The following is a 12,447-nucleotide window of genomic DNA, read 5'->3' as shown; positions in this document are numbered from 1 at the left end:
GGCAACAGGACCTAGTAGGCGAAGGAAAGTGAGAAGAAGCTAGAGATTTCTAGCCAGGGTAGCAATTAGAGCTGTGGTTTTATTGACAGAAACTGGTAAATTAGGAAGGAGAGTGAATTTTGAAAGGAAAAATAATTGTACTTTGGAGAGTTTGTTTTTGAAGTGGTGGCAAGGCTATATTGTCCTATGTCAGGTTCCCCAAGAGCACCAAGATTCTCTAGGAGGACTCACAAAACTCAGCATATAATACTCAGCAAAGGAAAAAGGTACCTAGGAGGAAGTTGGGAAAACCAGTTGCAAGCTTCCAGAATCCTCTCACAGTGGAGTCACATAGTGCCTGCCTAATTCTCACAGCAACAGGTTGTGACATGTGTGAAGTGTTGCCTGTTGAGGAAGCTCTTTAGAAACTCGGCACCCAGGCTTTTTTATTTTTTATTTTTAAATAGCAACAGTGACATGTTTTGATACATGTATACATTGTGGAATAATTAAGCTAATTGGCATGCAAATTTTTTTATTGTGGGTAGTCATATAGGCACTCACTGCCTATCTTATACCAGAATTCCAGACTCCTAGAAGGAAAGCAGGTGTTCAGCGTAACCATATTGTTTGCACAAATAATTTAGGCACAAGGAACCATTCTTATCAGTTAGGGGTGCGGGAACCCTCTCGAAATCTAAGTTCCCAGAAGTTAGCCAGTAGCCAGCCTTGCAAGCAGACCTCTAAGGATGTGCAGTCTGAGGCTTGCTATTTTAACCATTCTCTGAATGGTCCATAAGGAGGATGCTCTTGGAGCTTAGTAATTCTGGAGTTTTGTCTTGAAGGTTCTGTTTGCCTTTGTAGTAAGCAGTTACTGGTGGGTGTTTATTATTGTGAAGTAGAAGCCTGGGTTTAAATAGTAATAGGACTGAAGAAGCAGTTTCAGCTTTTGACAAAATTAAGTTCTGGCCTGTCATTTACTTTTTAGTAGTATTTTGATGGGTTTATGAAAGCTATTGTGTTACCATTTGTAGTGACTAAAATGGAAGAGAATGAGTCAGAATTATAAATAATTTTATTCTTTTTAACATTCAGAAAATTATGATATTCTTACTAATTAAAAATTAAGACGTTTTCATTAAGCTGGTTCTATCTTGTAGTCAAGAGATGTTTTGACAGATTTTTACCCCATTTTTGAGTATTTGAAAAAATACGATGTTTTGGTTCTTTTTTCTTTAAAATCTGGTTAAGTTTCATTTTTAAAAAGTTGAGGAATGAGATCATGTCCTTTGCAGGGACATAGATGAAGCTGGAAGCCATTATCCTCAGCAAACTAATGCAGGAACAGAAAACCAAATACTGCACGTTCTCACTTAAAAGTGGGAGCTGAACAGTGAGAACACATGGACACAAAGAGGGCAGCAACACACACTGGGGCCTGTTGAAGGAGAACAGAGGGTTGGGGGAGAGCATCAGGAAAAATAGCTAATACATGTGGGCTTCATACCTAGGTGATGGGTTGATAGGTGCAGCAAACCACCATGGCACACGTTTACCTATGTAACAAGCCTGCACATTCTGCACATGTACTCCAGAACTAAAAAATTAAAAAAAAAAAGAGAGAGATAAAAAAGTAGATTTTGGAAAAGAGTTTAGGGAGGATGAGGCAAAAGGATCACTTGAGTCCAGAGAATTGCTTAAGACCAGGAGTTTGAGTCCAGCCTGGGCAACATAGCTAGATTTCGTCTCATAAAAGAGTGCTATGTGTGGTAATACTAACTGCTTAAATGTTAAAAATTGACAATTTGAAAGCTTTTTCCCTAGAGATACTAATTCAGTCTACTGTAGTAAATCTGAGTATACTATATTTTTCTATAGTACAGTCATCCCTCACTGTCTGCGAAATTGGTTCTCAGACCTCCCTTGGATACCAAAATCCAAGGATGCTCCAGTCTGTGATATAAAATATAAAATGATGTAGTATTTGCATATAACCTATGCATATCCTCTTGTATACTTGAAGTCATGTCTAGATTACTTATAATACATAGTACAATATAAATGCTCTGTAAATAGTTGTTATACTATTATTGTGTAGGGAATGATGTAAGAAAAAAGTCTGTACATGGTCAGTACAGATACATTCTTTTCTGTCTTTTTTTTTTGAGACAGAGTCTTGCTCTTTCACCTAGCCCAGGCTGGAGTGCGATGGCATGATCTTGGCTTTCTGCAGCCTCAACCTCCTGGGCTTAAGCGATCCTCCCACCTCAGCTTCCCAAGTAGCTGGGACTACGGGCATGGGCTGCCATGGCCAGCTAATTAAAAAATTTTTGTAGAGACAGGGTCTCACTATGTTGCTCAGGCTGGTGTGAAATTACTGCGCTCAAGTGATCCTCCAGCCTCGGCCTCCCAGAGTGCTGGGATTACAGGTGTGAGCCACCACAGCCAGCCCAGGCTTTTTTTTTTTTTTTTTTTTTTTTTTTTGATGCAGGGTCTCACTCAGGTTGGAGTGCAGTGGAGCAATCATGGCTCACCGCAGCATTGACCTCCCTGGGCTCAGCCTCTTCAGTAGCTGAGACTACAGACATGCGCCACCACGCCTGGCTAATTTTTGTATTTTTTGTAGAGACAGGTTTTTGCCATGTTGCCCAGGCTGGTCTTGAGCTCCTGGCCTCAAGTGATCTGCCCGCCTCGGCCTCCCAAAGTGCTTGGGATTGTAAGTGTGAGCAACTGCACCTGGCATCAGATGCACTTTTAAAAAATATTTTCGATTTGCAGTTGGCTTAATCCACAAATGCAGATGCGGAGTGCTGACTGTATATACTATATTTTTCTTAGATACATGAATTTAAATATACCAATATGCCATGAATAAAGTAGGACCATGGTGAAAAAGGAGCATTTGATAAGTGTCCTGGAAAGAAGGCCCAAAATTTAAAGAAAAGCTTGTCAATAATTATTTATTTAACATCTGTTGAGTGCTAACTAGGACAAAGCCTCACAGAACATTCACTCTTATTTGGCCTCATCTAGAGAAGACTTGCCACTCACATTATGTTTTCAGTTAAAGCAGTATATTACTGAGGATAAGGATTATGGTCATTAAAATTTTTTATCAGTGTCTTGTCTGAATATTGAGTAAATGAAGAATGCTTTGCACTGACTTGACATGTATCAATTAACTCTTCCACAGATATCTTCACAGTCATCACTTCTTGGAGTTGGTTACCTTGCTTCTGTCAATTCCAGTAACAAGTGCTCACCCTGGTGTGCTGCAAGCCACAAAAGATGTTTTGAAGTTTCTTGCACAGTCACAGAAGGGTCTTCTTTTTTTTATGTCGGAATATGAAGCAACAAATTTATTGATCCGAGCTCTGTGTCACTTTTATGATCAAGATGAGGAGGAAGGTCTCCAATCTGATGGTGTTATTGATGATGCATTTGCCTTGTGGCTACAGGACTCAACACAGACATTGCAATGTATTACAGAACTGTTCAGCCATTTTCAGCGTTGTACAGCCAGTGAAGAAACAGACCATTCAGATCTCTTGGGAACCCTGCACAATCTTTATTTGATTACTTTTAATCCTGTGGGAAGATCAGCTGTTGGCCATGTTTTTAGTCTGGAGAAAAATCTCCAAAGTCTTATTACCCTAATGGAGTACTATTCCAAAGAAGCCTTGGGGTAATTTCCTACTTACTCCTTAAATTTTCTATGATGTTAGAAAATCAGATTAACTAATGGTATAGTTTCTTAAAAGAAGGTGTTATTTTGAGAGGGAAAAACTATAGTTTTGATATAACACAAAACTTGTTAATTAAAGGTTAGAGTGACAGAAATCTCTAAAATATAAGATGTGGCTATAAAGTAATACAGTGGACTCTTTAGCACCTTCCTTCAGTTAACCCATGGTGTTAAAGATTGCAACTGTAGTACCCCCTGCTGTTTTATGCAGAGGGGAATTCTAAGACACAGGAATACGTACCTTAAGGTATATATTCCTTTTATTCCTCTTACACTTTCTTGCTGGCTCCTGCCCTTGCATTCTAAACCATGCTCTGGATTCAGAATTGCTTTGACTAGATGGGTAAATTGAGAATGATAATGGTTTGAAGAGCCTTCTTGGTAAGGCAGAGGGTTTTATTGTATGAGAAGAAAGACATGCCTTATTTCTGGTTCATGTCACACAAGGCAAATGGCATCCAGATAACTGCCCTCACTATGAGGACTTGGTGTATAACTCCTTGAGTGACAGATCTTTTGTGGGGTGCTTATGAAAAGCAAACAGCGATGACTTCCATGCCTAGCTGTATCTTAACAGGTTTATAGTGGAATACTGAGTGTTGAAGGCTAGTGATCATACTCGTTCCTATTTATCCAGATTGGACAAATATTTTGAAGGAGACTAATGAAGTATACTTCCTAACCTTTCATTACTAATGAAGTATACTTGTTAATATTTCATTGTTTTTCTGATCTTATTTCTTAATAGAATTTTACTTTCCATGGTGATATGTATGCTTTTTTATATACTTTTAAGTAGTGGTTTCAGGTGAATTGGATATGAACTGTAAAATCTGATTTCTTGTCTTCAGACAATTAGTCATGTTTTATTGTAAATGTCCTTGATCTCTTTAAAGCCAAGTAGAAGAAAATTTTTAAAAATTGTTCCTAAAAAATTGTTTTTGTATCCAAAACTTAAAAACCTTATTTTGTTTCAGTGATTCCAAATCTAAGAAGTCAGTAGCTTATAATTACGCATGCATACTTATTTTGGTGGTGGTTCAGTCTTCCAGTGATGTTCAAATGCTAGAACAACATGCAGCATCTCTCTTGAAGCTTTGTAAAGCAGATGAAAATAATGCTAAATTGCAAGGTATGGTACTTAAAGTTATTTTAAGCATTTGTAATATGTGAAGGAACAAACCTTTGAATATCTGTAATTAGTCCTTCATCATGTTTTGATAATATACCTAGTAATACTGTTTTTAACTTCCTGAAATTACTTTTTATGAAGACAGTTTATAAAAACTAAAGGTTGATAAAATGTTTTAGTATATAAACAAAATAGTTTTTACAAGTACCTTTTCTGGAAAGTCATGAAAATTGGTGGTTTGTTGAAATTTCTAATCAAAATGGAAGAGGTAGTTTAAAGACAAACTCAAGGCTGGGTGCGGTGGCTCATGCCTGTAATCCCAGCACTTTGGGAGGCCAAGGCGGGTGGATCACCTGAGGTCAGGAGTTCAAGACCAGCGTGACCAACAAGGTGAAACTCCATCTCTACTAATAATACAAAAATTAGCTGGGCGTGCTGGCACACGCCTGTGGTTCCAGCTACTCGGGAGGCTGAGGCAAGAGAATTGCTTGAACCCGGGAGGTGGAGGTTGCAGTGAGCCAAGATTGCACCCCTGTGCTCCAGCCTGGGCAACAGAGCAAGACTCCATCTCAAAAAAAGACTCGAAAGTTTAGTTTTGGGTATAGTTTTCCTCTGTGTGTTTTGCTGTGTATGTATTTCTACATAAAACACAAACTACAACTTAGAAATCTAGTTGTGGAGTAACACATTTGTGCTATCCTCAAAAGTAAATAATAGTAAATATGAATATTATTTTTTAAAGTATATAAATGTGTATCGAATGACATTTATGGGAAACCTTATGTGGGCAGCCTTGACAAGTTTAATATACCTAATCATAAGTTTTAAATTATTTTATTTTGGTTCCTCGTTTTCTGACCTTATCAAGTAGAAAATTTGATAACGTTGAGTAAGTATTGTAAAAATGCTTTAAAATAGCATGTGGCCTCTTCTTTTCTTTTTAATCCTAAATTTTACTTGTGATAGCTCCAGTAAAAGTTGGGTAGTAAACTCAACTTCCCATTCTGGGAATAGATTTTTTTCCTGAAGAATGCGTTTATAAAAGGAGGGCACACAGTGTCTTCAAAGGTATTATTTGTGCTTTAGTACTTTTTCTGGGTGTTGGGTATTCTGGTATTTGTTTTATTATTATTTCTTATATCTTTGAGCTATATATTCTATATATAAGAAAGATTTAATTTTAAAATGCATGGGGAAAAGTGTACAGCTGTAATTCTTGTGGAGGAGTATAGAACCAAGGAAAGACCTGGCTACTATTTTCTATTTCCTATATGGCATCTGGAACTGGTATTTCACTTTTTACATTGGAGTGCTTTTCTAGAAACATTTTTGGTGATAGAATATAGGAGTTATGGTATAGCTTCTGGGAGAGTTTTGAGTTTGTTTGCAGTAAATGGCAGATTGTATTTGTGTTTATTCTATAAACAAAGTTTGCTGTCATTCTTTTGGGGTGATAGTAATTTTATAAAGGCAAATTTGGAAGTTGACAGAATTAAAATTTCATGTTAGAGGAAAAGGCACTCAGCAAAATATCTCCCCTTGGGTTTCATTCCTTTAGAAATTAATAAATTTTGTTTATACTTTTTTTGGGTGGGTGTGAGAGGCAGTGGCAAAGATAGGTGAATAAACACTATGTTACATTAATTTATAAGCAGTCTATTTTGTATGTATGTACATTTTTTTTGAGACAGAGTCTCGCACCGTCTCCAGGCTGGAGTGTAGTGGTGTGATCTCGGCTCACTGCAACTTCCTCCTCCCGGGTTCAAGTGATTCTTCTGCCTCAGCCTCCCTAGTAGCTGGGACTACAGGTGCGTGCTACCATGCCCAGCTAATTTTTGTATTTTTAGTAGGGACTAAAGTAGGGATGGGGTTTCACCATGCTGGCCAGGATGGTCTCCATCTGTCGATCTTGTGATCCACCCACCTCAGCCTCCCAAAGTGCTGCTATTACAGGCGTGAGTCACCACGCCCAGCCCTATTTTGTAATTTTTTAATATTGTAAATTGTTGTAAAAATTCATTTTAATTATATAGACTATTTAAGCATGTAAACATCTAAATTTGCATAAACCAGATAACTAAGAGTAGGCACTTCTTTCATTTTAAAACTAAATTGTTTAAGCTGGGCGCGGTGGCTCACACTTGTAATTCCAGCACTTTGGGAGGCTGAGGTAGGTGGATCACTTGAACCCAGGAGTTTGAGACCAGACTGGGCAACATGGTGAAACCCCATCTCTACAAAAAATACAAAAATTAGCCAGGTGTGGTAATGCACGCCGTGATCACACTGCTGCACTTCAGCCTGGGCAACAGAATGAAAAACTTGTTTAAAGAATTAGATACAAGTTGTAATCCCAGCACTTTGGGAGGCTGAGGCGGGCGGATCACGAGGTCAGAAGTTCGAGACCAGCCTGGCCAACATGGTGAAACCCCGTCTCAGCTAAAAATACAAAAATCGGCCAGGTGTGGTGGCAGGCGCCTGTAATCCCAGCTACTCGGGAGGCTGAGGCAGGAGAATTGCTTGCATCCAGAAGGCAGAGGTTGCAGTGAGCCGAGATTACGCCTTTGTACTCCAGCCTGTGCAACAAGAGCGAAACTCCGTCTCAAAAAAAAAAAAAAAAAAAAAAAGAATTAGATACATGTCCATCCCTGCATGAAGTTTAGATGATTGAAATCAACATGGACCTAATAATGATTTTCTTTGGAAAAAATATTTACTTTCTTTGTTATATAAAGCCTTCTGTTTTTAAATATTATAAATTATTTTTCTTTTTAAGAACTTGGCAAGTGGCTTGAACCTCTGAAAAACCTTAGATTTGAAATTAACTGCATCCCAAACTTAATTGAGTATGTTAAGCAGGTAAGTGTAAAACTTAAAAGTGCTTTGACTTTGTGAAACTGTGTGGTAGTACATGGTGATACTGCGTTGAATCACTTATGTAGATAATGTAGACATTGTTAAGTGTCCTTGATTGATTTATTAGACTTTGTAGGTACAGGTTGGTATATGCATATAGATGGACGTGTGATTATATGCATATGTGAACACACATGCACATAACCCTGTGTACTGTACTACTTTTCACTACTGGATTCTGTCCTATTTTTTCCCTCTGAAATGGAAATAGTATCACCTACCATCTTGATGACATTTATAAGTGTTTTAAATGCTGTAGTCATGTAACATATAACTGTTTCAGCTAAACTTTAATTTCTGAAAAAGAATTTCACTCAAAATATTTAGGTGAAAATTGATAGGGCCCATTCCAGATAATTGCAGTGGAGGCAAGTTCTCTTTGTTAATTTGGGATGGTTGAATCTTCAGTTGAAATAATTCATAACAGTTAAAATTCCTAAGACTCATAATGCAGTTTTAAAATTTTATATTCAATTTAAATAATTCATAATGAAAAAAATTACAGCAGTGTTTATTAGTCTTGGAAGTTTTTTCATCTCTGTTCCTTAGTCGAGCCATCGTGTAGCATAGGAAGAAGGTTAGAAGCACTCATATACACATAAAAAGTTTCAAGTTAGAAGAGCAGAATGGACCTTGAATTATCTCTCTCATTTCGCAAGTGAAATCTGTGTGTGAGTGTGTGCGCACACGCATGCATGCACATGTGTGTTTGCGTGTGTGTGTGTGAGAGAGAGAGAGTATATAAGCCATCTTGGTTTTGGAATTGCAGTGTATATTATTAAAATAATTTTTGTATATTGTTTAATTTGTTGCTGTTGGGACCCACAGCAAAGTGTTTTTTGGGTTTATCTGCTTCAGATTTTTCTTTACTGATTTCTCTGCCTTCATCTTCTTGTACTCCAACTCTCCTAAGAGTACTTTTACTTCCTATGGTGCCATCATATTCTTCCGTGTTCTTACTCTGAGCCTCAAATGACATCTAGAACTTTTCATTACATTTTCTTTTATTTAGGAGAAGTACAGTTAATATCCTGTAAATTTAGATGGTCATGTATTCTGGGTACTTGTGCATGGTTGAGTGAGTATTAACAAGATGTTCAATAAATGGCGATGGTTTGAGTAAAACTATTTAATCAGTAAGAAATTTAGTTCTAGAAATGTGAATTACATGCTGTAGTTAAGAGTTGATTTTTATATAAATCTTTATCCCATTAATTATGATATTATAAGTGGTTCTCATCCCAACATGGTCTATAAAAAGTTGATCCAAGACTGAAACTTCACTCTGTGTCTCCCTGCTGCCTTATGTAATTTGTGGAATTACGAGGAAAAGGATTAGAATAAAAGAAAAGCTAAAATGAGATAGTAACTTTTTTTTTTTTTTTGGTCTAGACTCTACTATGAGCTAAGAGATAGTAACGTTTTTTGAATGTTATTTCTTCCAAGGTTTTTTGTTTTGTTTTGTTTTGAGATGGAGTCTTGCTCTGTCACCCAGGCTGGAGTGCAGTGGCTCGATCTCAGCTCACTGCAACTTCCATCTTCCAGATTCAAGCAGTTCCCTGCCTCAGCCTCCCAAGTAGCTGGGATTACAGGCACGTGCTACCACGCTTGGCTAATTTTTGTATTTTTAGTAGAGACGAGGTTCCACCATGTTGGCCAGGCTGTTTTCAAAGTCCCAACCTCAGGTGATCCACCCGCCACGGCCTCCCAAAGTGCTGGGATTACAGGCATGAGCCACCACACCCAGCCCCAAGTTTTTAAACAATTGATAATGCTGTTCTGTGAAAGCTAAGAAAACTGAAACATAACTATTTGTTACCTAGAAACATAGCATAGGCAGGTGCTAAGGACATAGGCAATTGTATTTGTTTTTCCTCTAACCTGTGCCCCACCTGGCTACAATACTAGACTCTGTTGGTATCTGCATTTAAAAAAATGTATGCCATGTAGGCCAAAAACATTCCTTGCTGCTTCCTCACTTTTGAATGAAGTTTAGTACTCACAGCGCTTTTTATTTTTATTTTTTTTTGAGACAGGGTTTCACTGTGTCACCCAGGCTGGAGTGCAATGGCACGATCACAGTTTACTCTAGTCTTGACCTCCCAGGCTAAAGTGATCCTTCCACCTCAGCCTCCTGAGTAGCTGGGACTATAGGCACGCACCATCACGCCTGGCTGATTTTTTAATATTTTGTAGAGGCAGGGTCTCACTATGTTGCCCAGGTTGGTCTCTAACTCCTGGGCTCAAGCAGTCCTTCCACCTCAACCTCTCAGAGTGCTGGAATTATAGGTGTGAGCCACTGCACTCAGCCTCCACAGGACTTTTTAAATATAGTCATTGCTTCATTTTTGGCAGAGAAGATGTATGAAAAGAGTATATAGAAAGTAGCCATTGTAAACTCTTAATACAGGGAGTTTCATACATTTCTTTATGTTATCTTTGTTCTAGTTGGTTCTTTTCAGTGAAGTTGTGCATTACAGTTCTTTTTATTTACATAATATTGTATATAGTACAACATATGCCAGAGATCAAATAATCTTGATAAATTCATTTAACTCTAGGGCCTTGTTCATGTTTTAAATTTACTTAATAAATATAAAATATTGTATGTTCTTAACTTGAAGCTCATATTTTCAAGTAATTCCTTGTCTGGAATTTTCTGTTGATCTCATGGGTACTAAGAAACGAAATATTCTGTTCATTTTCATTTTTAAAGAATATCGATAACTTGATGACCCCAGAAGGAGTTGGCCTTACCACTGCCTTACGTGTTCTCTGTAATGTTGCATGCCCACCACCTCCTGTTGAAGGTAATGTGGCTACTATATTTTAAAAACTATGATTCTTAAGCCTTGAATAAATATTTATTAAATATTTAGTTAATTATTAAACGTTTATTTAATAATGAAAATATCATTTTTAATTAAAATAATTAAAAATTTGTCATAATAAAATCATTTATTATAAATATAATTATCATAAATAAATATTAAATATTCACTTTAATAATTCTTTATCAGTTATTAACATATAAGTAATTAGTTTTGTTTCTTTTCCTTATCCTATATAAAGGTCAACAGAAAGATCTGAAATGGAATCTTGCCGTTATTCAGCTTTTTTCTGCTGAAGGAATGGACACGTTTATTCGAGTTCTGCAAAAATTGAACAGTATTCTGACTCAGCCTTGGAGGCTCCATGTCAACATGGGGACTACCCTTCACAGAGTTACTACTATTTCAATGGCTCGCTGCACACTCACTCTTCTTAAAACTATGTTAACGGAACTCCTGAGAGGTGGATCCTTTGAGTTTAAGGACATGCGTGTTCCTTCAGCGCTTGTTACTTTACATATGCTCCTGTGCTCTATCCCCCTCTCAGGTCGTTTGGATAGTGATGAACAGAAAATTCAGAATGATATCATTGATATTTTACTGACTTTTACACAAGGAGTTAATGAAAAACTCACAATCTCAGAAGAGACTCTGGCCAATAATACTTGGTCTTTAATGTTAAAAGAAGTTCTTTCTTCAATCTTGAAGGTTCCTGAAGGATTTTTTTCTGGACTCATACTCCTTTCAGAGCTGCTGCCTCTTCCATTGCCCATGCAAACAACTCAGGTATCACTTCCATATAACATGCATCTTATAAATGACTGCAGTAACACTTTTTAAAAAGCCAGTGATTTTGTTAAAAAACAAAAACCCTCATCTCCCTTCCTCCCAAAAAGACATAAAATAACCGGATGAGGGGGAGATAAAACTGAAACAAGTTGGTCATTGAGGAAATATGGGGGTAACATTTTAAATAAATTTTTGTTAAAGTGAGTTTTATTTTGCTGTTATGTATGTTTGTACTTACATATTTCTGTTATTTTAAATCCTTTCCCCCACACCTTACCATGTGTTAGAATTTGCCAATAACTAGATTGCTTCACCAATGGACTCTGCTCAACTAACTGCTAACCTGAGAACAATAAGATTTTTTAGACTCATTGAATTCAAGCAAATGTTTAACTGTATAATAGAAAATTAAATGTTTTAAGCATGCAGTAAAAATGTTCTTTTCATAACATTTCTTCCTGAACAGTTTTTGTGACTATAAATAAATATTAAAAAATCTACGTACACACACATTATACTTTTTTAACAGGTTATTGAGCCACATGATATATCAGTGGCACTCAACACCCGAAAATTGTGGAGCATGCACCTTCATGTTCAAGCAAAGTTGCTCCAAGAAATAGTTCGCTCTTTCTCTGGCACAACCTGCCAGCCCATTCAACATATGTTACGGCGTATTTGTGTTCAATTGTGTGACCTTGCCTCACCAACTGCACTTCTGATTATGAGAACTGTGTTGGATTTGATTGTAGAAGACTTGCAAAGGTATTTTCATTTTGCATTAAAAATTTTTTCCTCAAATTATTTTTGACACATATATTTTTTCCCTTACAATTTGGAAACTAGGGTTTGGAATGCCCAGATAACATATATACATGTAAATATACACATATACCTACATATGCACACATATGTATATATGAATACTTGTAGACTTAAAATTAGAAAGCTTTATTTCATCATTTCATGTGCAAGATATCTTGAAGGTCTTGATTTGGGATTTTCAAATGGTGAATCCTAAAGAAGTAAGAAAATATATTATTAGAAACCTGAAT

General features: G+C 36.9%; 1 protein-coding gene across 2 annotated transcripts in view; it reads left to right on the top strand.

Moving 5' to 3' along the window:
• Positions 1 to 12,447, top strand: part of VIRMA (vir like m6A methyltransferase associated) — a 65,391-nt gene that overhangs the window by 31,083 nt on the left and 21,861 nt on the right. For both annotated transcript variants that reach the window (XM_019032693.4, XM_055349401.2), the window contains exons 9-14: positions 3,173 to 3,664; positions 4,702 to 4,856; positions 7,633 to 7,715; positions 10,489 to 10,582; positions 10,845 to 11,389; positions 11,922 to 12,157. In XM_019032693.4, the coding sequence (XP_018888238.1) occupies positions 3,173 to 3,664; positions 4,702 to 4,856; positions 7,633 to 7,715; positions 10,489 to 10,582; positions 10,845 to 11,389; positions 11,922 to 12,157 (1,605 nt within the window). The remainder of the gene's footprint in view (positions 1 to 3,172; positions 3,665 to 4,701; positions 4,857 to 7,632; positions 7,716 to 10,488; positions 10,583 to 10,844; positions 11,390 to 11,921; positions 12,158 to 12,447) is intronic.

The sequence above is a fragment of the Gorilla gorilla genome, chromosome 7 (genome assembly GCF_029281585.2).
Source record: "Gorilla gorilla gorilla isolate KB3781 chromosome 7, NHGRI_mGorGor1-v2.1_pri, whole genome shotgun sequence".
In the NCBI taxonomy this organism is placed as follows: domain Eukaryota; kingdom Metazoa; phylum Chordata; class Mammalia; order Primates; family Hominidae; genus Gorilla; species Gorilla gorilla.
This window is presented reverse-complemented; position numbering and strand designations above follow the sequence as displayed.